We start from the raw sequence: 24119 nt of genomic DNA, 5'->3' as shown, positions 1-24119 counted from the left end.
ATGATAATGGAATAACGGGTGCACTGTGCAAATATTGTTGACATTGACCTGACGATCAATGATCGACAGTAGACCTACTTGATCTGCCACTAGTTCCACTTCTTTTGAAGCGTTCATGATCCACCTGTGGACTGTGAGCCTCCTCACTTAATTATCTTGTGGTCTTTAATATTCTTGATGGAGTAGAGTAAGTAATCTGTCTCGGATATTATCGACCGAGAAGCACTCTATTCTATTGCTTCTAGAAAGATTCGTGGCCCAGTTCAAGTGGCCACTCCTCGGTCCTGATGTACCAAACTGGAATGGCACTACTTCGGCACAAACACTTATAAAATATGGAGGAAATGTCGGTCAATGTGTATGGGATCAACAAACAATATATCACCACGCACTAGGGAACACTAGTAGAAGGTGCTAGGGTATATTAAGGTCTTATATCAGGAGATTGCCCGAGGACATTCTTCATTTCCTTTCTCAAGCCAAATAAGCGATTATGGTGGATGTTTGACTTGATGAATCCATCTAGAAAGGCTACGCTAACTTCAAGAACAAGAGGAAGCATCGAGAATCCAAGAGAAAGGAAATTCTATTACGAATATTGATTTATCATATATATGCAGAATATAGTGTATGGATACAGGAAGACGCTCACATCTTTATATGCTCAGATAGTACTGGTACGTTCAAAGTCCAGTTCAGACTCTTACATGATCACGGGCAGATTGCGCTCCAAGTAGCCGCGCCACTCGGGGAGACTACGTTGCCACTTAGTGCCACTAGTCTTCTGGAGATCCTCAATAGCACTGGCGTACTTGATGAGGGTGGGCTCCGAAAATGCAGTGTTCATGATGGCTAGACCATAAGGCATGCCGGACTCGCTGCCGGTACCCGCGGGCACGGTGACAACGGGGTATCCAGCCTGAGCGGCGATCTGGATACTCTGAGCAACATCAGGAGGAACCAAGAGACCATCCAGTGTTCCGTTCTTGTATTTCAGAGCAGCATCAATGCCCTCCTCGCGAGTAGTGCGATGGCAGAATTCCAGGGCCGAGAAGTAAGTCTCGTTCATGATTCCCTTGCTTTCCATTGAAGCAATGAGACCGTCCTGGCCAGATCCGAAAGCAGGGTGAATGCCGGGAAGACCGCCCTCCGAGCCATAGTTATCAATGTTATACTGGACGAGGTCTTCCACGGACTTGATGGCAGTGTTGTTAACCTCAGACAGATAATCGCGCAAGTTGTTGTAGAAGTCGACCTTGATATATGAGTATTCGGACTCGTTCACAAAGCCGCGAGTAGTGCCATAGTCCCAGTTCCAGCCATCGGGAGAAACAATCTTCTTATAGTGAGGTAGCTCAGTGCCGTTGATTACAGTAGCACCGGCGGACTTGATCAGATCAACAAGCTCGAGGAGCTGCGAAATTTGTTCAGCATCGCCGAGGGCCCAGAAAGACTTCCAAGGAATACCGAAGACGGCACCCTTAAGAGCATCCTTCTTGGCAAGGAATTGGGCGTAACCGCCCTTGGGGGTCAAGCCACGCTGAGCGAGAGTGTAGTTGTCACGAGTGTCGACACCATAAATGGCATCAAGCGTATAGACTGCATCGCGAACAGTCTTTCCAAAGGTACCGACAGTATCCTGGTGCAGAGACTCGGGGATCACACCAGCTCGGGAGGTCAGACCAACAGTAGGCTTGATACCCACGATCGAGTTTCTCTGTGCAGGATTAATGACTATAGTCTGATTAGCAATGAACAAATGATACGATATTTGGTTGGAATGTTTATTTACATACCACTGCCATCAGTCTCGGTGCCAAGGGCGATAGGGACGAGGTTGGCCCCAACAGCAACGCCAGGGCCGGTACTGCTGCCACCAGGGTTGACAGTGAAATTGTAAGCGCTGCGACATTGGCCTCCACGAGCAGTGAAGCCCTCGGAGTAATTGTTCGATCGCATATCAGCCCACTCGCTCAGAGCACCCTTGCCGAGAAGAAGAGCACCAGCCTTGCGCATACCGTGAACGACATAGGAGTCGCGGGGCACGACACTGCCCAGCAAAGCCCAGCATCCAGCAGTGGTCTCCATACGATCCTTGCTAGCAATGTTGTCCTTGACAATAAAGGGGATACCGTGAAGAGGACCACGGACCTTGCCCTTAGCGCGCTCCTCATCCAGCTTCTGGGCAATGGAGAATGCGTCTGGGTTGAATTGCAAGATTGCGCTGTAAGGGGTTGGACATTAGTATCACAGCCAAAAATACTACCAAGTTGTGTTCGGTTTATTGTCCGTGGACTCACTTCAGGTACGGCTGAGTTTGGTGAATACGGTCAAGATAACATTGCAGCAGCTCGACACTGTTGAAGGTGCCGTTGCTCAAATGAGCCTGGATCTCATCAACACTAGCCTCCTCCAGCTTGAAACCGTGGCAGCGTCGCATCGGGAACAGAGACGCGCCAGGGGCGCCCAGGCGAGGAAAATCAAAGGCATAAGGATCACTTAGAACCTGAGATGCAACCAACGTGTCAACCTCCTTGTGAGTAACAGCGAAAGCAGAGCTGGCCAGGGCCAAGCCGCTCACAATGGCCTGCAACAGGGGCGACATGATGATAATGATATGTGTAAGAGGCTAGATCGTAGAACCCCACAAGAAACAAACCATGTGGCAAGAAAAACGACGATCTCGGGGGGAGCTTTGGGTTTTCATATACGAGAACGTTACAATCCCAAAGTAAACGCCGTGGATCTTTCTACTACAGCTAGATGAATGTGGTTCCCCCTCGCTTCGTTGAGCTCCAATTGGAGCAAGTTTGACTTCACGCTTGCCCTACGGGGCGTAATCCTCACGATCCACCGAGGTGGTTCCATTTGAACTTCTACAGTATGTACGGAAGATTCGGAATGCCGATGGCGATTTTAAGAATCAGATAATTAGCCACCTTGTCGGCAAATCAATGTCTATTCTGCCAATCATAAGGTCATAAGGCGATAGTCACACTGGTATCCCCCTTAATAGCATCTTCGATTATATGTGAAGTCAGATTGGTAGCGCGGTTATTCCAACAAACCTTGGGAGAGAAACTCTTCCCTCCTGCCTATTTGCACATAGTTCGAAGTTCAGATTCTTCAAAATCGAAGGAAAATTGGGCCTACCGCGGTCGCCCAGCGGATCTTGGCCGGTTTTACTCGATCGAATCCACCGAAGTAACTCCACAGCTCCAACGCTGACTGGTTAAAATCGTCTACCAAGCATCCAATTACCGAACAAATCTATTTCGGTGGTGTCATTATTCTTGAGAAAGTTTGCTTTGAATTTTGTTTATATTAACTGTCTCTCTTTACGAAGTATAGTGTGTGGAACCTGAGGTGAAAAATTCTTCAATTTCAAAAAGTCACAGGGGTGATTGCTAGAAAAGATACCTATGAGTCGTAATTTGAAGTAGAAAACTGGGTGTAATAACGTTGCCAGACCTTTCAGAGGACTTTTATGAGGTTAGATCTCGCACAAGATACAATCTCAGTGGGGAGGCTACCGGAAATCTGGACGCACCGCAGGAGATAGAATCCATAGCGACATGGATATCGCTTGACTTCGCCCCGAACAATCACCGTGGATATATCTTCTTGTGGTAGCATTGACTTTGGAAGAAATCGACTGGGGCTCCACTGGTTCCCTCAGATCCAGGTCTCGGCGAATTTTCTAGCTCGCATCTACGACCTCCCGTTGGCTGGTTTGACAGATGTCGTCTTCACTTATTGAAAAGCAGGACCCGCTCCTACGCGTCCACTTTCCTATACGAAGCTCAGCCAAAGAGCGAGGGCAAAAAGTAGGTCCAGCTTTGATCCGAATCCTGGGCCTTCATTAGAATAGTGATTCCCCTCGCCGTACACTCGTTTTCTTTGGGGTTTGCGAGATTCATTCACCATCATGACACTTGAACTTTGAATTTAACATGCCATTCCTTTGAAAATGACAATACCAGCTGACATCCTTGCTGCAGATGCAGCAGGGGACATCCCTGATGGCATCTCTCTTTCTTATCTCGCGCAGTCTCGCGACCATCCTGCCATTGTGGGCATCATCTTCATGGTTTGCTTCACTGGTGTGCTCATGATCCTGCGTCTCTATGCACGGTTCTTTTTAGTAAAGCATTCTGGCCTCGATGATGCACTAGCGGTCTTGACAATGGTGAGTCTGTCGATCTGGCGCATGCACGTTCACCCACATTGTGGAGAAAAAGAAAAGACCAAAGCGGGACGATATGCAGCTCATCCAACAACTAAATGGTTAGTATACAATGAGAGCTGACCAAGTATCCCTCCAATTTATAGATGCTTTACATCGCCCTCGTTGCCCTTTCTGTTGTTCTGATCAATCTGGGAAGTGGCCGACACATAGAGTATATCCAATATGTTCTCCCAATGTCGACTGTCCGCGAAACGGAAGTCCTCGACTTCGTCGCGCACATCATTTATACAACTGCCCTTTTCTTTTGTCGTCTATCTGGTTTAGCCTTTTACTATCGACTTTCTGCACGTTACGGCAAATTGCACACGAGCATCCTCGTTGCTGCACCGATCCTTTTCGCCGCATACCTCCCTCAACTTTTCCTTTTGATCTTCCACTGCCGCCCAGTCACCGGACTTTGGCCATATGCCTGGCAATCTGAGCCAACTGATTATAAGTGCCTATCATGGGGGTTGGTCTATTCCGTCAATTCGGGTGTCTCGCTTGCTTGTGACGTGATGATGTTTATCATCCCGACCATCTTGATCAAACAACTTCACGTCTCACAAAAGAACAAAATCAAGCTTTCCTTCGTTATGTTCCCCGGTGTCTTGTTAGTGATTCCCCACGAAACCCTACTAGACGAAGCTTCCTTGCTAACTAAATCTCAACAGTGTCATCGTTATCTCGGCTGTACGCGTCTGGCTCGTCGTTAGAGGCCAATGGGACTCGGACGGCAGCTGGGCTTACAATCCCATGCTTTGCGTTGAGAATGCCGAGATTGCAAGCACCTTGATTGCACTTTCGGTACCAGCATTGAAGCCCGTTTTCGGAAACGTGTTTGCTCATATTGGCGAATACACTTCCAGTCACACGCGATCACGATCTGCAGGACGTCTCCGGACCCACTCTAAGCCCATGAGCGGAGTGGGATCTCAAGCGCGCGATGATCGACGACTCCTCAACTGGTCCAAAAATACCCATGATGATTATGAAATGATGCCTTCTGAAGTCTCGGTCAGTCGTGATGCTCCAGGTGGCTCCAACCCGTATAAGTCACCGGGCATCAAGGTGACCAACGAGATTGATATTTCTCGAGGGTCAGAGAGGCCACCTTCATCACAGCCGACTTCACGGCCATCGTCTCGAAATACATAAGCGGATGCTTATTATCTGTTACATTAATAATTTAAGTCAGAAAATTTCCCTACAAATAGACAACGTCCCATATTTTCTACGAATTTCCCTGTATTTATAATCAGACTTGGCATGCCATTGCGATCACGTAAAGCTGTTCGTATTTTGCAGCCTATCATGCATTGAGATCAATTCGAGAGACCGTTTCATCCTCACGCTTTACTCATTCAAGACTAGAGGGTACATCTATGGTTAAAGTCTCGCAGTTTCGGCCTCTCAGGGTTGTATCAGCGAGGTGAAGCTACCAAGTCTGGGGCTAAACGACTGAAAAAGGCTAGTGTGGAACTTGATTATCAATGCCGGCTGAACACGCAACATCGAACCAAGTAGATCAAAGTATGACTTTGTGTTTAGTGCCATTTCGTAGTCCATTATAAAAAGAGGTACACTTCTCTCACAAATTTTTCGGAGTATCATTCGTTCAGACTCAAGTTCAATCCAGGTTCCCGTATAACACTGGAAGCCCAGGTTTAATAGTATTACCCCGCCACTACTACAGTATAGAATCTTAATGATTTAACATCATGGCCCCGGTTTTGAAATACCTGATCACTGGTGCCACCGGGGGACTCGGAAAACAAATATTATCCTGCTTGGTTGACAATGTCCCTGCTGGGGAATACGCAGCAGCATCATCAAACGAAGCCAATCGTCAGCGGTTCGAAGACCAAGGAATAGCATTCCGGGTAGTGAATTATGACGATCCCCATACATTGGAATCGGCCTTTGAAGGCGTTGAGAATCTTCTCTTCGTGAGCACGAACACTTTTGATAATGAGAAGCGACGAAAGCAGCACCAGAACTTTGTCGATGCGGCAAAGAAGATGGATGTCAAGCATGTAGGTCGAGTTTTCTCCTTAATTCTTGCTTTATAGAACATCTAGCTAATGTATATTCTCTAGGTTTGGTATACGTCACTCGCCTTTGGCGGATTGGGTTCTGACTCCAAGGCGACTGTTCAAGGTGCTCACCTAATGACAGAGGATATGATGCGACAGTAAGCAATGAATTGCACGCCAAGATCGTTGGGAGGGTATATCTAACACCAAATAGATCTGGAATCAATTTCACCTCCGTTCGTGAAGGCATCTATGCCGATGCCTTCCCCATATTTATGGGCTGGTACCCCAACAGCTCATCCGTCCAGGTTCCATCAGACGGCCCGGTGGCATTCACTCTGCGCGACGAACTGGGAGAGGCTACCGCAAGACTGATGATCCGCGGCGGGTACGATAAGCAAATTGTTCTCCTAACCGCACAAGAGACCATCACGTATAAGGAAATAGTGGATCTAATCAACGAGACGACTGGTCGATCCGTTCGACTCGAGTTTGTTCCAGCGGACGATTTCGTGGCATTGAAGGTTGCCAATGACGAGGGAGGCAAGTCGGAAGCATTCTTCCAATCGTTGCTTACATGGTATGAATCAATTGCAAAGGGGGAGGCCGCCATTACCGACCCGTTGATGGCCGATTTACTTGGGAGAGAGCCGGTGCCGCCTCGGGAGGCTATTCGGAGGTTGTTGAAGGATCGGAACTATGAATGGCACCAGAACTATGTGAATCGAGGTTAATCAGTGTAAGCAACTTTACTCAGTGTATATATTAGTACAGGACCACATAAAAGCCGATGCAAGTGTGAGTGGTGTGTTGATGTCAGGGCAAAACACATGTGAGACGAGCCGAAGGAGTCGGCAACGGAAGCGGCTTATGTGATCGGATTGCATGCTGCATCTACATCTACTCTCGGTCCCTCGAACCGATCAATTAGTATGTCTAGAGTCAATTACATCTCTCAGTCATTAACCACGGATGACATAAAATTCTCCCTTCTACTATCAATCAATTCCTCCCGCATATCAAGATATAATTGTGTATTCTTTTGTATACACAAGCTGCCACCGGCAAAGCATCAGCCGTGTCCGCCCGAATGAGTGACCATTACAACAGTTCTTATTGGCTCATTCTCGCTGAGTCAGCTACCGACGTCCAAACCCGAGGTTAGCAAAGTGGAATCTCCTCGACTTCAATTTGCCCTTTGCCTTTGCCTTGCCTCTCTGGTGTTGGTCCTTGATTTCCCCGGCTTTTCGCTTGTCTTCTCTGAAATATCTCCCCTCTTAGAGTGTTCTGGTGCCTTTCCAATCCACCAGCATATCGTCTTGTCTCATCTCTTCTGCTCTCGCATCCAAAGCTCCCTTTCTCCCATTCGTCCGCCATGGCCTCCCTCCGCTCTACGTCGCGGCTCTTCGCTGCGTCGCGGCCCTTCTTCCGGCCCGCTACCTTCGCTCGCTCCTATGCAACTGTCGAGGCCGGTCAGTCCGCCAATGCCTCTGAGCCCCCAGCCAAGATGAAGTCCTTCAAGATCTACCGTTGGAACCCGGATACCCCGAGCGAGAAGCCCACAATGCAGACCTACAACCTCGACCTCAACAAGACCGGTCCTATGATGCTCGACGCTCTCATCCGGATAAAGAACGAGCAGGACCCTACCTTGACCTTTCGCCGCTCTTGCCGTGAGGGTATCTGCGGTAGCTGCGCCATGAACATTGATGGTGTCAACACCCTGGCCTGCTTGTGTATGTCGCTTGATCCCTACAGCCGCCCAAATGAGTGATGTGTGCGCCAGCAGTTGCTAACAAAAGTGCACAGGCCGTATCCCTACCGACACCAACACCGAGTCTCGCATCTACCCTCTACCTCACACCTACGTCGTCAAGGATCTCGTACCGGATCTGACTCTGTTCTACAAGCAATACAAGTCCATCAAGCCCTACCTCCAGCGTGATACCCCCAGCCCTGACGTGAGTGACCCTACGCCGAACCTGTGCTATCATGAATGATATCATTCTTGTGTGAATATGGCCACTTGCTAACCATGATCTCATCCAACAGGGTCTTGAGTACCGTCAAAGTCCCGAGGACCGCAAGAAGCTCGACGGTCTTTACGAATGTATTCTTTGCGCCTGCTGCTCGACCTCCTGCCCCTCATATTGGTGGAACAGCGAGGAGTACTTGGGCCCCGCCATCCTGCTCCAGTCCTATCGCTGGCTGGCCGATTCTCGTGATGAGCGCACCGCCGAGCGCAAGGCCGCTCTCGATAACAGCATGAGCGTCTACCGTTGCCACACCATTCTGAACTGCACACGGACCTGCCCCAAGGGTCTGAACCCTGGTCGCGCAATTGCTGAGACCAAGAAGATGCTGGCGTCGATGTAAAATCTTGATATAAAAACGGAGTTGGAAATTCCTTTCTGTCGAATGTCTTGCCAGCAGCTTTCTCTTTTCTCATGTTGTTTCCCCTCCATTTTCTTTTCCTATTTCCCTTTCACTACTGTCACTTTTACTTTTTTCTATTTTTTTTTTTTTCAAGCCTACTACGGATGTTTTCATAGGTGTAAATTGTGGACATTTGATACAGGAATGCACTCTTGATCCATTGACTGAAATTGGCTCTCTAAACTGGAAACCTGTTTTGCCAGGTGGTTGATTCGGCTATATGCCCTTATGCCCTCACCCCAGTAAACCTGTGTTTGCGAGCAACACTCAAATCACTTGAACGGAAATCTTGTGAGGTCTATTCATTGTAATTGGAGCTCTTATGGTATTTGTCTACAATATGTAATCATATAATTCAAGATATTGTCCCTTATTATGGTTCTTCCTAAGTCCTCCTTTACTTTCTTCCTTCCAAAGCGCGTCGGCTATTCGTTTTGCCAACCCATCACGTGACTGTGGAAGCTCTCCGTTCGATTCTTCGATTCTTCGATTTTCTTTTCCCGCTTTTGTTTTCTAATGTTTTTTCGCTCGACGATGATTGGCGCTTCAACCGACATGGCATATGTACACTGCGCGACTATCACCCGCTGTCATCCTTAAAACGCTAGCTGGGATCAATACCTGCGCTTCAGGAGAAGTCGGATTTCTATTCCGCCCAATTTTGAGCAACCCAAGGTTAAAGTGCAACCATCGTCAGGCTACCGGACCAGTCGATATTAATAAAGCGCGTCATCCATATGCATATGAGATGTGAACTAGGAGGAGAGGCATCGACGCACGTTGTGTGTCGTTCGTAGTCATCACATTGTTGATCCCTGAACAATGCCAAGGGTCTTTGGCTACCGAGTTCAAGCTTGCCATGTAATTCGTTCTAGCTGACCACTTCCTCGACATGTCCTGGGCGAGGCAAACAGATATCGAGTCTAGGTGCTACCTTAGCCCAGTCAGGAAAGAGTCTATATCTTTATCTCTGGGTATCCTAGCATATTGTACATAAGCGGAAATGTCAATCGGGGATAGTGTTCCCCTTGCCCTAATGTAACAGGGATCAGATAATCGAGACTTATTATCATCATGACTATGACAATGACGATAATATGCATGATTCTCTGGAACCACTTGTCCCCCCTCTTTCCCTATCATTAAATACGCCTTTCCCCCCATGGTCTACCCCCGCTCCCCAGCTTTCTACTCCCATGGTTCACCCTAGAAGGTCTTCCTATTAGTAGACCATAACTCACCATGGCCTTCGTAATTGCACATCGAATCGCCATTTTTGACATGGAGCACACTATGCTGATACTCGCTGTGACTGGAGCACTGCTTCTATTCATAGCAGTTCGTATACTTTATTATCGCTTATACACCCATCCTCTGGCTGCCTTTCCAGGCCCTAAGCTTGCGGCGGCTACTTTTCTCTACGAATTCTACTATGACATAATTAAGAGCGGCATGTTTATTTGGGAAATTGAGCGCATGCACGAGAAGTATGGTGGGTTGTACCCTAGTTGAATACCTCTTGGAGGATATGATAGCATCTACTGATCTACCAATCGGATGAGACGCGTCTAAGAATGTATCGTACGAGGAATATCTTGAAACTAATATAATTCCAGGTCCAATAGTTCGTATCAGCCCCAGAGAACTCCATATCAAAGACCCATACTTCTACGAGGAGATACACGCGGGACCATCGAAGAGACGCTCCAGAGACTCCAAATATGCTGTTGCATTTGGAGCACCGTATTCGCTTGTGGGCACCATAGACCACGATCACCACCGACTTCGACGCAGCTTTTTAAGTGGTTTCTTCTCTAAGCGTTCAGTAACGAGTCTCACGCCTGTCATTCACGAAAAGGTCGACAAACTAATCCAACGGTTCGAAAATGCATTTAGGGATTCTGCAGTCCTTCACTTGCAGCTTGACTTCGCTGCATTGACAGCCGACGTGATTACCCATTATTGCTACGGCTGGGCACGCGGGTATCTCGATGACGAAGATAGTTCAAAAAGCAACGATCTTGTCGACGCTGTGAACGGTCTCATGACTATGTTTCATGTGAATCGCTTCTTCCCATTCCTCATCAAATATCTTCTTGCTCTACCGCCGGCTTTAGTACGGCGGATCCAGCCATGTATGGCGGACTTATTTGATATGAAAGCGCGTTTGCGACAGCAAGCTAAGGAGACTCTTGAAAAGAGAAAATCGATGCATATCAAAGCAGGGCCCGGAGGTAATATATTTGATGCGCTGACTGGGCCAGAGGTCCCGGAAATTGAGAAATCACTGGATCGATTAGAGGATGAAGGAGCTTTGCTTCTTGGTGCTGGAACCGAGACAACGGCTAGGGCCCTTGCTGTTTCAATGTTTCATGTCATGAGTAATAAGGAAATAGGAATGAAGTTACGTGATGAGCTAAGAACAGTCATGGAAACGCCTTTATCTAAAATTTCATGGTTGGAACTCGAGCAATTACCATATTTGGTAAGTTATGGTCCCGCGTTTGATTACTCTCCAATTATAGCGAGAGATTTTGATTGCTTATATGCATTTCCGGCATGATAGACGGGAGTTGTTAATGAAGGACTACGATTGAGCCATGGTATGACGACAAGATTGGGTCGTGTTTCCACTCATGATCCTATTGATTACAAGGATTGGGTCATTCCGGTGGGCGTGAGTAACTTACCCAACATATATTCCATACTCTTCAGCTTGTTTCATACAGTGGGTATTGATACCTTTCATCATAGACTCCAATCAGCCAATCGAATTACTTCGTCCACATGGACGAGACTCTTTTTCCGGAACCTCACAGTTTTAACCCTGATCGATGGGTCCGCGCTGCAAAAAACGGTGAGCATCTTAGTAGGTTCATTGTAGCCTTTACAAAAGGTAGTCGACAATGTCTAGGAATGAAGTAGGTTACCCTCAATCTATAATTCTCTTCATATCTTTACTGAAGCTTACAAGAGCCACGGCAATGAGCCCCATCGTTTAAACACAACTGACATGGTTTCAGTCTTGCTTATGCAGAGATATACCTGACTCTGGCACACATTGTACGCCGTTTTGATTTTGAGCCGCATGGGACTACAATCGAGAATGTCCGTGTCTATCGGGATATGGGTATTGGATGCCCTAAGAATGGAATTTTTGATGTCCAGGCTAGGGTCAGAGCTGTTTTGGGAGATTGATTTGGGAATACATTGCGGGTGGTTTGTCTTGCTAAAATTACTCTGAATATTTTCCTATGCCTCGCTTTGGTGGATGCTATCACTGGTCGATTTCTTGGATTTTATGGAGCACGAGAACTCTTTAGTTTACACTAAGTATAGATCATCCAGCACAGTTCTTCCACACTATTTCCTTCGAGTAGGCACCTTTGCTTGCATTAACTAAATTCAATTGCAGTATCAAATATGTCAATCTAAAACCCGATAATGCGTGTTTGAAGGCTATTGCCCCTGTATTTACTCAATAAGAGCTGCAATATCGTGTAATAATTCTATTCAAAATCTTTTCACTCATTTTCTCATATAAAAGAAACCTATGACAGTTCACAGAATGCCGGAGCGAAAGTAGAAAAACAAGGTAGATGATAGCCCTGGTGCTTATTAGAGGCATGAACTCACCTAGGAAACAGTTTCAATGTCAAATATCAAATCATAACGTAACCTTTCAGTCCTAACATCCTCTGCTACGAAAGTGATTTTGCTTACACATTTCACACCTTGTCCATAAGCACAGAGAACAAGATACGCAACCGTACTTCCAAGTCTCGTGCCGAGTAAGGCAGAGAATTCGGGCTCTGGGTATTCCCAGCTTTGAATGCCCATCATCTCAGAATTTTCGATGATAAGTCTGTTTAAAAGATCCCTGGTGTCTTCGTTAATTATATGGGTCACAAAAACACGTTTCAGTGTATCCAAAGGAAAGTCCTTCTCGTACACAGCTTTTGCTATTTCCGCAGTGTAAGGATCCTCGCATGGCTCGTCAGGTCTGGATATCCATGAAAGAAACAGCATACCTAACTCAGAGAATCCAAACCACTCTACTCCTATACGAGTCGGATGATACCGATAGCTGACGATATCAGTTGATCTATATTTGACTTCATGTCCATTTGTTCCCTTCTCGACCGGGACACCACCGATATGGCGTAATAAAGGCGTTTTACCATCTTCAGAAGCTTCGTCCACAATGAAAATTGAGAATCTTGGTCGTCCCAGTAAATAAGAAAAAGTAAGTGAGGTTTTGGAGATCTTACAGCTATTTTCTGCAGGATTGCTCATCCACTGCCATAATTTTCGACCTTTCGATTCCCACGCAGGGTATATTTCACTGGGGTACTGCAACGCCATAGTGTATAATCAGTTGATATATCTTCAACAGGAGCACCTGTATTGCTAATGAGACACTCAGAAATCAGAAAGATCTAATGTAGTCATGTTGGTTTAGGTTGAAAATCAGAAAAGCGTCCGTGTGGAATATAAATCGTGAGATACTCGAGAGTTTTTTATACTTCAATAAGGCTGTATGAGGTATCTTTGTCTGCCAAAGCCGCTAGATATCTTTTTTGCACGACAAAGGCATTCAAATTATCTTGAAGATACTCAATAAAACTCGATAGTTTATCTTTGTCTGTGATTTCTTTTTTTTTGTCAAAGAGAGGAAATTGAATAATGACATGCTATCCTTCAATCATCCTCAAGGGATCTATTCTAAGGTATTTCACCAAAGGAGTACTCCAACTTGATAGGTCAGTCTGGCGGGCTGTACGATGGTCAAAACAAAGAATGAGCACACTTGAGCTCATTCAACACAAGTTTGACGTTGCTCCACGCTCGATACTTTAAAAATGGTGGACCAAATGCCCAAGGAGACTGCCAGCATTGCCAGCAAAACAGGCTGGAGCACACTAACTCCTTTTGCCTGGGCAATGGCACCAATCATGAAAGGGAAAACGGCACCACCTCCCATCGAAAACGCAGCAGCAAACCCGATAGCCGCGACATGTAGATTCTTTGGTAAAAGGCGTGTGCCGACTACCACAACTCCAGGAAATATGGTACCCAAAAAGAAGCCAACAAGTGACACTGCCACTGCGGAAACAATGAATTCCGGAACCAACCAGAATATGAGTTCGAGCGCGATGGCGCAAAGAATGTATATTGTGATTGCCAGTTTCTCGCCGATCCTAGGTGAAACAAAGCCCAGGACGAATCTCCCCACCGTGATACCGAGCCAGAAGCCCGTTTCTGTCATTCCAGATGCAAATGCGCTGCCATGACGGATGTTCGTCATGAAAACAACAATCCATCCACCAATAGCCACCTCTGTTCCTCCATAGAGGAAAAGGAAAATTGCAATTATCCAGGTAACCTTATACGTGAGAGAAAGCCGCGTCTGCCGAAGTGCTCCTCCTCTAGCGGTAGTACCAGCACTCTCCTGTCTGTACTTGGCACCAGTTTCAGTCCAAAATGCACTTGCAGCATATATCAGCTCTATGAATGCGGCTCCTGTCTATTTTGCTTGTGAGAATAATTCGTTTGTTTTCGCGTATGATGGGTGGCTGGGGTAAGTAAGGGAGGAATGTAGATACCATGAGATGATAGAAGGAGTACCACGGCCAATCCGCCTTTGAAATTAAACTTGTTGCAACCAGAGGACTAACAGTAGCCCCCACGCCGAAGAATCCATGAAAGAACCCGAGTACTTCATTCGAGTTTGCCATGTTCCCAATCCAAACGTTCCATGCCGCGTTCTGCATGCCGCTTCCAAGTCCGACTAGAACATACATCACTACCAGAACTGGGAAAGGCGGGTGAACAGATATTACTGCGAATGTAAATAGATGACATGCAGGGCCGATAATGGCAATTCCTCTTCTGCCGAAATTCTGGTGAATGGAGTAGCTCACAACCGCTGAAATAACATATCCAACAAAGGGCGAAAGAAAGACGAGAGAAATGACTGTGTAGCTTTTTTGATAGTAGGATTCCAGCTATATGTTTTAATACTCGCGTTAGCATGGAAAGGTATTTTCCGATCCTCGAGAGCTAGGTAGTACAAACAGAGGATATAATGGCACCGTACGCAGCGTCATTGGCACCCATCACAAAGGCACACCACCAGGTAGCAGTCAGCCGCCATACCATAGTTTTCGACTCATTCCATCTCGGGGCAATGTTGAAAGCATGAGATGGCGGGGTCTCATCGACGGAAAATCTCGAGTTTGCAATGCTTCGAACATCTTCCACATCAACGTTCTGGTTATGCTCGGAGGCTGGCGGCTCGGATGAGTTTGGGGCTTGCGTTAATGTTATAGTAGCCATGTTAATGAGAATTGCTAACTGGTCAATATATATCATCTGGATAATGTCAGATTGACAAAGCGGGGGAAGCGATCATCATTTCGGCTACTCGATTAGCGCCTGGCTTAAGCGCTTGCTATAGTAATATATATCGGGCATTTCAGATACGCTACTAAGATGCGAGGATCAAGGATGATATATAATTGAGATTTCTTGCATTGGAAATGTAAATTAATGGTCATACTCTATTGGTGTCGTTTAAAGTTCAAGTTCAAATTGAACTCAGCCTTGGAGATAAAATCTCCTTGAAGCCATGCGAAGAGACTCCGAGTCCACCAGCCATTATGCTGCTAACATCTGTGTTTCATTAGCAATTTCTGGGATTTATTTCTTTAGATTCATCTGTAGTACATTTTTGTGTCAGTCGAATATACTAGCATACTGAATCTAGACTAAATACACCTGATAATTCCGAGGAACCCCTTCGGGCTAGTCCACAGATATATATTAGGGCTATCACTGGTACCGACCAGCGACCATAGTATAAATGAGGCCAAAATTCAAATCCCAATACTTAAGAACCTCAGATGAGCTAATATGTAGATATATAGCAGAAATTCGGGTTTCGGCATGATAAGTTCCAATTTAAGCAAGTGGTTAACAGGTGCAGAAGACTAAAGACAGATCATCATGAACCCATATATGCTTTCAAAACATGCAGTTCACCCAGAAAGGCGAGAACGACACACATGGACCCCAAAAGACCAACAAAATAATCGGGAAAATTGAGTTGTCCTGATAGAAGCCCTCAAGCCAAACATGATTCTCATTATGAAAAAGTATCACATTGTTCTGGTAACATGAGAAATCGACTTGAAGTCTCCTTTGAAAAATTTCTGGCATGAATGTATGAACTAAGCCTATTTTTACGAACCAATACTAGTATCGTCTCTTCGAAGAGATTTAGATATAGTGTGATCATGGGAACTATTGATATCGAAAAGGATCAACTGTACAGTCATGCATCCGCTCAAAGGTTGTTCGAGTATTTCGATTTCAGATGACCTGTCAGATTGACAGTCCCAAGTCAAGGGTGATGATGGTTGTTACATCTGAACGGATAAAAAATGTTAAAGGATCTCGCATGTGGATCACAACAAAGCGAGGGCTGGTGTTATCTGAACATAAACCATAAGGCTGTTAGAAGAATATTGTACAGTAGTGAGAATTTTGGCAGTTAAAGAAGATCCGCGGAGCTGGTGGCCAGTGGCGCAAGGGGCAGATAGGGCAGCCAGGGTTGCTAGGGGAATGGATTTCCGCGTGCCTGAATATCCCTTCGTAGTACCAATCAGAGGAGAAATACAACTCTGCGGGAAAAAAGTCACGTACGCACGCTGAGTAGATTGAAGGAGGTGACAGGGGCTTAATCTTGGTGAAGGGTTGAATACATAGACTGCTCATGGAGTTGCAATTGTATGCAGAGACTAAGACTAATCTGCATATCTAGGGTTCTCCATAGGACAATAACTGACGACACAATGCATCCCCACGAGGAAACCTCTGATATTAACGTGGCTGAATCATGCAGCTTCACGCGACAACCAGCCTCTTCCACCGTAGTCCGTACAGCTCCATTAGGAGGCCCGTTACTTTCAATAGAGCAACCGGCCACCAGGAAATGTGTGCTTTGCATTGAATATGAGAGATCTATACCTGTGCCGTCGTTCCAACCCCCAATCAACTTGTCGAGGTAAACTTTCGGACGATCATTCCACAGTGGCCAACCATAATCACGACAAAGGAGCTGGAATCCAAGCATCTCCGCCAGGTTTCCATACCTCTAATACCAGCCTGCCCCTTATGCTACGCAACACTCGTCATCAGAGCAAGCGACGCTGATCTTGATCAATGCGCGTGCTCCGGAGTATAAGGTATGGAGGACGCGGCAGACAAAATAATCACAACAGCGCGACGATCAAGAATTCAACTACCTCGACATAAAAGCCATTGCATCCCTTTACCCCCGATTCCAAGTGCAAAGTTTCCTATCTGACCCAATACTCTCATTTCGATACTTCCCCCTGGTCCAGGTCAAGACCTTCCCCGCCCAAAATGCATGGTTCTTACATTTCTCTGGCCGTGATGGCCGTTGGCGCCGCTGCTGCGCCGTCTATGCCCAAGTCGGACATGTCAAGTGATCCTTTCAGCAGCTTCCCATTCATGTCGGACACCACTGCTGCAGTCGAGGATGACGATGGCATGGATAATCCCATTCCTGCATACATGGAGGCAATGCAGATTGCCCAGTCTGCTCAGTCCGGTGACTTCAACTCAGCTCCGGCTTCATCTCAGTCGTTCCAACAGCCTGCCCAGCAAGCCCAGCAGCCGGCGCCTACTTTCCAGGCTCCTCAAGCTGACCCGGCCCCTACCTTCCAGGCTCCTCAGGCCAATCCTGCTCCTTCTTCATCTGAAGCTCCCGAGCATCATGCCACCCCTATCTTCAAGACATCTGAGGCTGTACCGCCTCAACCTACTCAAGCTCCTGTCATCAAGCCTGAAGTTGTTCAGAAGCCTCATGAGCACCACTCCCACAGCATCCCCGCAGCTATCACCAACATTGCGCCGGCCCCTCTATCGGATCCGGTGCCTCCTATGCAGATGCCGGCTTCTTCGTCGGAGTCTGATGATATGCCCATGATATCTGAGGCTCCTATGGTACCTCAGATTTCTGAGATGTCCGAGTTGCCAGAGACCTATTCATCCTCCTTCTCCACCGAGGCCGTCTTTACCATTGCTCCCATTCCCCCCAAGGCTCACTCCGCTATGTCGTCCATGACACACTCCGTCGTGCAGACACCCATGGCCAAACCAGAGCCACAGGTTTCATCGACCCACTCAGTTATGATGCCCGTTCTGCCCCACCCTATGCCCATGTCTACCCACTCCGTCATGATGCAGCCTACCCCCACCCACCAGGTCATCGTCACAATGTCCACCAAGGCTCGACCTACACACTCGGTCATGATCCACGAGCAGCATATGGCCTCGAGCAAGGCCTCGGCCTCATCAAGCGCCACTCCTTCTGGCTCCGCAACTCCCTCCGCGAGTGCTAAACCAGCCAACCCTCTGGGTCCTCTGGGTGGTATGCTTGACGATGTGCCCGTCATCGGTGGTCTCCTGGGCCGTCTTGGTCTCTAAACCTCATCTCGCCAGTCGTGATTTAGCAGCCTGTCACTCTTTCACTATGCACTTCTTGTACTTCTTAAATTCGGCAAGGGACTCGGCGCGCTTTGTTCTGGGCTTCATTGATATCCAAAGAAATTTTTAATGAAAAGGGCGTTTTGGGAGGTTGATCAGATCTGTGTCCGTTTCAATTCTTTGAATTTCGCGTCATCTCCAATACTCAATACCAATTCTTCTCATAATAATAACGCTTCATCATTCATAAAGTAGTCTAAGGGTATCTTCCAGAGGAGCCCAAGCGATCCATGCATCCCTCAACGGCCTTCTGCATAGCATTTGTTGCTTCCTCCAATAATGTAGTCAGCGGCACCTTGCCTGCCTTCTCTTGTTGCACCTTGATGTACTCGTTATTCAAGACCTTGTTGATATTGATCTTGGACACGCCACAATCAATGCACTTCTGGAAAATTTCCTTGGTAAAAGGGTCCGCGCCATGCAAGACCAGGCGAACTTTTCCACCGACAGCCTCATTGATAGACTGGAGTCGATCATATTCGAGCTGAATACCTCGAGGTCCGTACTCGCCATGAACATTGCCAAACGCAGGCGCAAGCCAATCAATTCCCGTATCAACAAATTCCTGACTCTCCTCGGGAGTTGTCAACAATCCCTCCAAATCAGCTGTATCTGCGACTCCATCTTCTCCACCCTCAATGCGGCCAGGCTCCGCCTCCGTGGCGATCCCCCGCGCATGACAATATTCCACCAATTCCCGAGTCAGCGCCAAGTTCTCCGCCTTTTCATAGTGCGACATATCGACCATGATACTATCGAATCCTCCAAGATCCGCTGCGTAACGGATGATCTCCGGAGTTTGTGCGTGGTCCATGTGCACTGTAACAGGGACCGAGGCTTTGCGCGCGGCTTCGGCGGCGGCGTGGACGAGGATGCCATCGGCGTAGTGCACTGCCCATGGGAAAAGCAGGATCATAGCTGGAGAGCGTTTCGCCTCGGCGGCTCGGACAGTAGCTAAGATGCCTTCGACATTGTAGCAGCACATTGCGGGCACACCGTAATGGTTGGTGGCGGCATGGTCGAGAATGCGCAGGGCGCGGTTGTCAGTGAGAGGCATCTTGAAGGAGTGTATGGTGTTTTGTGGAAAAAACAAATGAAGTGGGTATGCGAGAGATTTATGCGGGGAGCTTGAAGACTCTCATCCACAAGATTCTCTTCGATGAGCGCTCGTTGTTCTGTCCGATTCTTGCGATAGGTCGCATCTTGTCCGAGTGGCCGGAGATGCTCCGAACGGACCTTGTTACGTCAAATTGACCCGGTCGGGTCGCAAACCCGGCGCAGGGCTGTCAAGTAGATGTGATTTTTGTGTGAAACTCCTGCAGGAAATGACAATTATATGGCGTGGTTTGATTATTCTTATTTTCTGTCCTCGGTTGTTCGAAGTGAGGCTAAAGTAGGATATGTATCATACGACAGGGCTTCCGTTAACAGCTCAGCAACGGAAAAGAGAACTACAGATTTGGATTTATTAAAGCTAAATTAAAAAGAAATAGATTCAAATCTGAAGCACAATTGATTTATTCAAACAGAATGGGATATCTACAACTAATTGCCAAAGGCCTTGATCACACTCGTGCTACCTTCAGCACCCAGACCAGCCCTCTTCGCCATAAACAAGACATTGATCGCCGCATTTCCGAGATGTAGCGGGCAGTGGAGATCCCTAGCTTTCTGAACTCCCTTCTCCAATCGAGCAATAGCTTCATTGATGGTCTCGGAATTTTTGCCGATATTGCCCTCGATCATTTCCAGGCCCTTGGTCATGAACTGGCGGCTGGCGCCCGCGGCATCACTGACAAGAGTAAAGAATTGCTTAAGATCAACTTTGAGATAGCGCGCGAAACTGATGGCTTCAGCAGCAGCGACAAGGTTGGTCACCTCCATCACATCGAGTACCAGCTGTAAAGCCTCAGCGGTTTCCTCGGCAGACTTGGTCGAGGTGACTTTGGTAATAGGCTCTTTAAAGTATTGGCGAACCATTGAAGAATCGTCAACAGGTCCATAGTCTTGCAGCAAAGCAGACAAGTAGATCTGCTCTGCGGTAGTACAAAGAGGCGTGGGAAATTGGTTCTGACGCGCAGAAGTAGTGATGATGCCCTAATTCACCTTGATTAACATTTGAATCTCCCAAACACAATTCATAAATTCGACACTTACCACATCCTTCAAAATGATAGTCAAAGCACTGGCACCAGGGTGCCAATCCTCTTCCAGCATGCGTTGTAGGCGGTTCTCGTGCATCCATGTGTGAGAACCGGACGACTTGATTGCCTCCGCGGTCTTCACAGCATCCAATCCCAGCTGCGCAGCGAATCCCTGGGCTTCACTAGCTCCCAGGATGTGAATACCGGCCAGGACCTGGTGGACCATCTTCATGTTGCTTCCAGCACCAATGCCACCGGGTACGAGGTACAACTTATCAGCATCAGACATTTCTTGAAGCAAGAAACGACCCTTCTCAAGGGCAGAATCCGATGCGCCTGCCATGATAGATAAAGTTCCATCAGCAGCACGCTTAGCGCCGCCAGAAACAGGAGCGTCGATGAAGTAAATATCGCCACGACCGCGTGACTGCAGCTCCGCGGCGACGGACTGCGCATACGAAGCCGGAACGGTGGAGCAGAGGAGAAGAGTTGCGTTCTGTGGAAGGACTATGATAGATACAGTTAGCCAGCGACTTTTCATAGTGAGGATTGCGAAAATCACAACTTACCTTCAACGATACCGGCCTCGCCAAAGAGGACTGATTGCGCCTGGGGCGCTGACGCGACCATGCAGACATAGTATTGTTTATCCTTTGCTGATTCTTGCAAAGACGAAGCTGTAATTCCACCAGCAGCCTTGAAACGATCCACCGAAGCGGGGAAGACATCAAATCCATGAACAGGATAACCCTGCTTGACTAGATGTGTAGCCATGCCGAAGCCCATGGCTCCCAGGCCGACGAAGCCAATTGTAGGCTTAGACATTTTGTTCGAAGTAATAGATTGAATTGACCAAATATACAAGGGACACAGAAATTGGTTAAATAAAAGCAGTAGCTATATACAGAGGTCCAGGCAATAAACGTGGGGGTTGGAGGGGTTTATCTGAAGACCGCGGGATGTTCGGGCCAAGTCCGACCATCCGAGCTTCAACGTTCGGGTAAATTGGATTCGGTCCTATCTTCGGATTGTATACGGGTATCCAATATAGGCAGATTGGGAAAAGACTACTTGTGTATTCAACTACCGGGAGAACAAGCTTAGTGCGGCTAATCATTGTCCGATGTGGCCGAGCTTGTCCGATTCTCCGATATGAAATGGATTCAATCTACCGACTAGCAATGCTACCCAAGGGTGCTCTAGAAAACAATCTGGCCAAGGCATTGGAGAAAGGCCGTGCTCAACCAATCCTCACTCATAGAAGCTCCCGCACTGCTGTCAGATGTGATTTCAAGCTCGGGTGTAGAGTCGAATGATTCTCCATCGCTAGTAATGGGATATCTTCATTTGACGAAACCCTATTGGAGAATTTGAGAGTTTGTTCATATTCGATGCTTCATACTCATGTGCTCCCTTTTCAGAATCATCCCCCGAAAGGACAGAGCAAGAATCACTCCTGTAGTGCGATGTAGAATCCATCGAGACTAGAATAGGAGTCAGCCATGACTCATTGGCCGTTGAAATTGGAGCTCTCTAGAAAATACTACTTGAGATATTTTTCAAACAGATTGAATCCTAGAAGTTGACTTGAGACTTCATGGCCGTCTGGATGGGGCCTTAGCATAGCTTGATGAGGTCTCGCTCATATGATCAGGGCTGTTCTGTGCGGCAGAATTGAGGAGTGCGACGGCTGCATTCACGCCATTGATGGATTGATAGGCACTGTCTGAGGTCCGATTGGGCGTTGTTAGTAGTAAACCATTCTGACACCACAAGCATGGACCGATCGGCTGTTGGGCAAGGTCATGGGCAAGACTGGCGGCTGCGCATATCATGAAGGATGTAGGCAGGGAACGCAGCCAGTACGTAGATTTCGCGTAAGACAAAATCGTCCAATTGGCAATATGCCCGCAAGCGGGGATGTGATGGTATGTTAATTTGCACATTGTTGCACAGAAGATAGTTTTGGTAGATTGACATCAGAATGCCTGCCAGTTTCCATAGTTATAGGTAAACTGGCAGGGCCAGAACAAAGACGATGAGCCCAAGGAGACAAAGCAATGGCTTAAAGCGATTGTGTCAAAGGGAATTATGTGAAATATCTCGGGTCTGGCTTAGTAGACTCAGATCAGGATCGTCAATACAGCCCAGCCATTTCAACGAGGCTTTTCAAAGGCTTGGTCATTATTCCATAATATGATATAGTGCTGGGATACAATACAGGCAAGACAAATTCAAGATCAAAAGAACGCCATACATCCAACACCAGATCGGACGCCTTCATATGTTTCAACATAAGTGGTATCACTCAAAAAGCATCAATAATAAAGAATCGTAATATCGCAACTCAGCAAAAAGCCGAGACAGAATTGTTTTTAGCGCATCACTTGTTCTGCGGAGCTTGTTCGGTCTGAACGAGCTGAGGGTGCCCTTGCCCTTGCGTGTTCGGAACTTGTCCTGTCTGCATCACTTGCACCCGACCGCTATTATGCCAGCAGGCCAATTTGACGCCGCACTTTCCGCAATAATGATCGACATCCTTCAACGAGGCCATCAGGTAGGGGAAACATCCGAGACAGCAGCAACAGCAAAGAACAGCTGCCCACCCACTATTTACGACAATTAGCGTTCACTCTGATACTGCGACACAGCGCCTGTGCCTTTCCCTTTACGAATTGTGGCTAGCTGTCGAAGCTGTGATTCACTCACTGTGTAGTCATTCCAGTAACAGCCTCAGTTCGAGTCATTTCACGATGTCCGCATGCCGGACAATCAACTGGCGCGGGAGCCGACTGTAATGCGTGTAATGGTGTAGCACTAGCATAGCCACTAGGTGGACCATAAGGGGTATAATATATGCCTGGTTGGCTTGGAGGTTGGTAATAGTTGGGAGCTTGTTGCGTAGGGTCTTGGTATGTCGGTTGAGGCTGTCCCGGGTAGCTCTTGACATCATCCGGGGTCGCATATTGCGCGGTATATCCGGTATTGGGGTCGCTCGTCTGCCCTGCGTATGAACTTGATGGGTTGTCGCGGGAGCTGCTCACGACTGTGGGGGCGATATCATCTGCAACACGAGGTTTCTCGGCGGGCGCTTGGTTTGCGTTCGCATTGGTGGTGTCAAAACTCGAGGAAGGCTGTGTCGGGCTCAGAGGTGGTGGTGACAAGGGGCTAGTGACGGATTGGTAGGGAGGAGCTGGTGAGCCAGGTGAAACGGGTGGTGGACTCGTGAAGCCCGTCGATGAAGTTTGGGCCGTTGGCTCGAGGGGAATGAGACCTGTTCATACTGTTAGTCAAAAAAATTGCTTCCTCACCGCAGGAACGTATAGCACAACTTACCCTCGCTATCTTTTTGACCGGTCATAGCAATTCTTGAGGTGTTGCAGACGTGACCCGGGGCGAAATGAGTTGGAGGGAAAGTGAAAGTAGGAAATGCCCGATGTCAAATGGGGGCGGGTTTGTACGTTTATCACGGGAAATGAAATTTCAAGATATTAATAGCGCGAATATCGGAGATCGTCAAGGTTGAGACCAGTCAAAGCGAGCCAGGCCAAGCTTGTTCTGCAGTTGAGCTAGCTCGATTTGCCCTAATTCGCAACAGTTTTATTTGGGACCCCGCGGGGACAACCAAAAAGCTCTGGAATTGCGTCTGAAATTGGATCCATCGAAGTTGAAGTTATTATGTACACAGTTTTCCTTAGT

At 47.4% G+C, this 24119-nt stretch overlaps 12 protein-coding genes across 12 annotated transcripts; 5 read left to right on the top strand and 7 right to left on the bottom strand.

Moving 5' to 3' along the window:
- Positions 1–703: 703 nt before the first annotated feature.
- Positions 704–2605, bottom strand: N7469_001416 (uncharacterized protein; the record flags this gene model as incomplete). Its single annotated transcript, XM_056640336.1, has 3 exons — positions 704–1734; positions 1797–2224; positions 2301–2605. The coding sequence occupies 3 exons, from the start codon at positions 2603–2605 to the stop codon at positions 704–706; spliced, it is 1764 nt and encodes a 587-aa protein (XP_056506093.1).
- Positions 2606–3970: 1365 nt separating this feature from the next.
- On the top strand, positions 3971–5386 carry N7469_001415 (uncharacterized protein; the record flags this gene model as incomplete). Its single annotated transcript, XM_056640335.1, has 3 exons — positions 3971–4189; positions 4333–4841; positions 4903–5386. 3 exons carry the CDS (start codon positions 3971–3973, stop codon positions 5384–5386), a joined length of 1212 nt encoding a protein of 403 aa, XP_056506092.1.
- A 563-nt stretch (positions 5387–5949) lies between these two features.
- Positions 5950–6998, top strand: N7469_001414 (SDR family oxidoreductase; the record flags this gene model as incomplete). Its single annotated transcript, XM_056640334.1, has 3 exons — positions 5950–6264; positions 6328–6422; positions 6479–6998. The coding sequence occupies 3 exons, from the start codon at positions 5950–5952 to the stop codon at positions 6996–6998; spliced, it is 930 nt and encodes a 309-aa protein (XP_056506091.1).
- A 641-nt stretch (positions 6999–7639) lies between these two features.
- sdh2 (succinate dehydrogenase iron-sulfur protein subunit SDH2) lies at positions 7640–8640 on the top strand (the record flags this gene model as incomplete). The annotated part of the gene is made up of 3 exons (XM_056640333.1): positions 7640–8000; positions 8074–8225; positions 8317–8640. The coding sequence occupies 3 exons, from the start codon at positions 7640–7642 to the stop codon at positions 8638–8640; spliced, it is 837 nt and encodes a 278-aa protein (XP_056506090.1).
- A 1302-nt stretch (positions 8641–9942) lies between these two features.
- On the top strand, positions 9943–11898 carry N7469_001412 (cytochrome P450; the record flags this gene model as incomplete). The annotated part of the gene is made up of 5 exons (XM_056640332.1): positions 9943–10192; positions 10317–11185; positions 11267–11377; positions 11455–11621; positions 11724–11898. 5 exons carry the CDS (start codon positions 9943–9945, stop codon positions 11896–11898), a joined length of 1572 nt encoding a protein of 523 aa, XP_056506089.1.
- A 276-nt stretch (positions 11899–12174) lies between these two features.
- On the bottom strand, positions 12175–13065 carry N7469_001411 (uncharacterized protein; the record flags this gene model as incomplete). The annotated part of the gene is made up of 2 exons (XM_056640331.1): positions 12175–12209; positions 12435–13065. The coding sequence occupies 2 exons, from the start codon at positions 13063–13065 to the stop codon at positions 12175–12177; spliced, it is 666 nt and encodes a 221-aa protein (XP_056506088.1).
- A 451-nt stretch (positions 13066–13516) lies between these two features.
- N7469_001410 (MFS transporter) lies at positions 13517–15075 on the bottom strand (the record flags this gene model as incomplete). Its single annotated transcript, XM_056640330.1, has 3 exons — positions 13517–14227; positions 14307–14708; positions 14779–15075. 3 exons carry the CDS (start codon positions 15073–15075, stop codon positions 13517–13519), a joined length of 1410 nt encoding a protein of 469 aa, XP_056506087.1.
- A 2055-nt stretch (positions 15076–17130) lies between these two features.
- On the top strand, positions 17131–18216 carry N7469_001409 (uncharacterized protein; the record flags this gene model as incomplete). Its single annotated transcript, XM_056640329.1, has 1 exon — positions 17131–18216. The coding sequence occupies one exon, from the start codon at positions 17131–17133 to the stop codon at positions 18214–18216; it is 1086 nt and encodes a 361-aa protein (XP_056506086.1).
- A 256-nt stretch (positions 18217–18472) lies between these two features.
- On the bottom strand, positions 18473–19333 carry N7469_001408 (class II fructose-bisphosphate aldolase; the record flags this gene model as incomplete). The annotated part of the gene is made up of 1 exon (XM_056640328.1): positions 18473–19333. One exon carries the CDS (start codon positions 19331–19333, stop codon positions 18473–18475), a length of 861 nt encoding a protein of 286 aa, XP_056506085.1.
- A 488-nt stretch (positions 19334–19821) lies between these two features.
- N7469_001407 (uncharacterized protein) lies at positions 19822–21245 on the bottom strand (the record flags this gene model as incomplete). Its single annotated transcript, XM_056640327.1, has 3 exons — positions 19822–20373; positions 20434–20927; positions 20990–21245. 3 exons carry the CDS (start codon positions 21243–21245, stop codon positions 19822–19824), a joined length of 1302 nt encoding a protein of 433 aa, XP_056506084.1.
- Positions 21246–22015: 770 nt separating this feature from the next.
- Positions 22016–22255, bottom strand: N7469_001406 (uncharacterized protein; the record flags this gene model as incomplete). Its single annotated transcript, XM_056640326.1, has 1 exon — positions 22016–22255. The coding sequence occupies one exon, from the start codon at positions 22253–22255 to the stop codon at positions 22016–22018; it is 240 nt and encodes a 79-aa protein (XP_056506083.1).
- A 548-nt stretch (positions 22256–22803) lies between these two features.
- On the bottom strand, positions 22804–23781 carry N7469_001405 (LITAF-like zinc ribbon domain-containing protein; the record flags this gene model as incomplete). The annotated part of the gene is made up of 3 exons (XM_056640325.1): positions 22804–23029; positions 23130–23694; positions 23757–23781. The coding sequence occupies 3 exons, from the start codon at positions 23779–23781 to the stop codon at positions 22804–22806; spliced, it is 816 nt and encodes a 271-aa protein (XP_056506082.1).
- Positions 23782–24119: the final 338 nt, after the last annotated feature.

This window comes from Penicillium citrinum (genome assembly GCF_028827155.1).
Source record: "Penicillium citrinum strain IBT 23319 chromosome Unknown utg000001l:1.0-4955037.0:1.0-4956770.0, whole genome shotgun sequence".
NCBI lineage: Eukaryota > Fungi > Ascomycota > Eurotiomycetes > Eurotiales > Aspergillaceae > Penicillium > Penicillium citrinum.
This window is presented reverse-complemented; position numbering and strand designations above follow the sequence as displayed.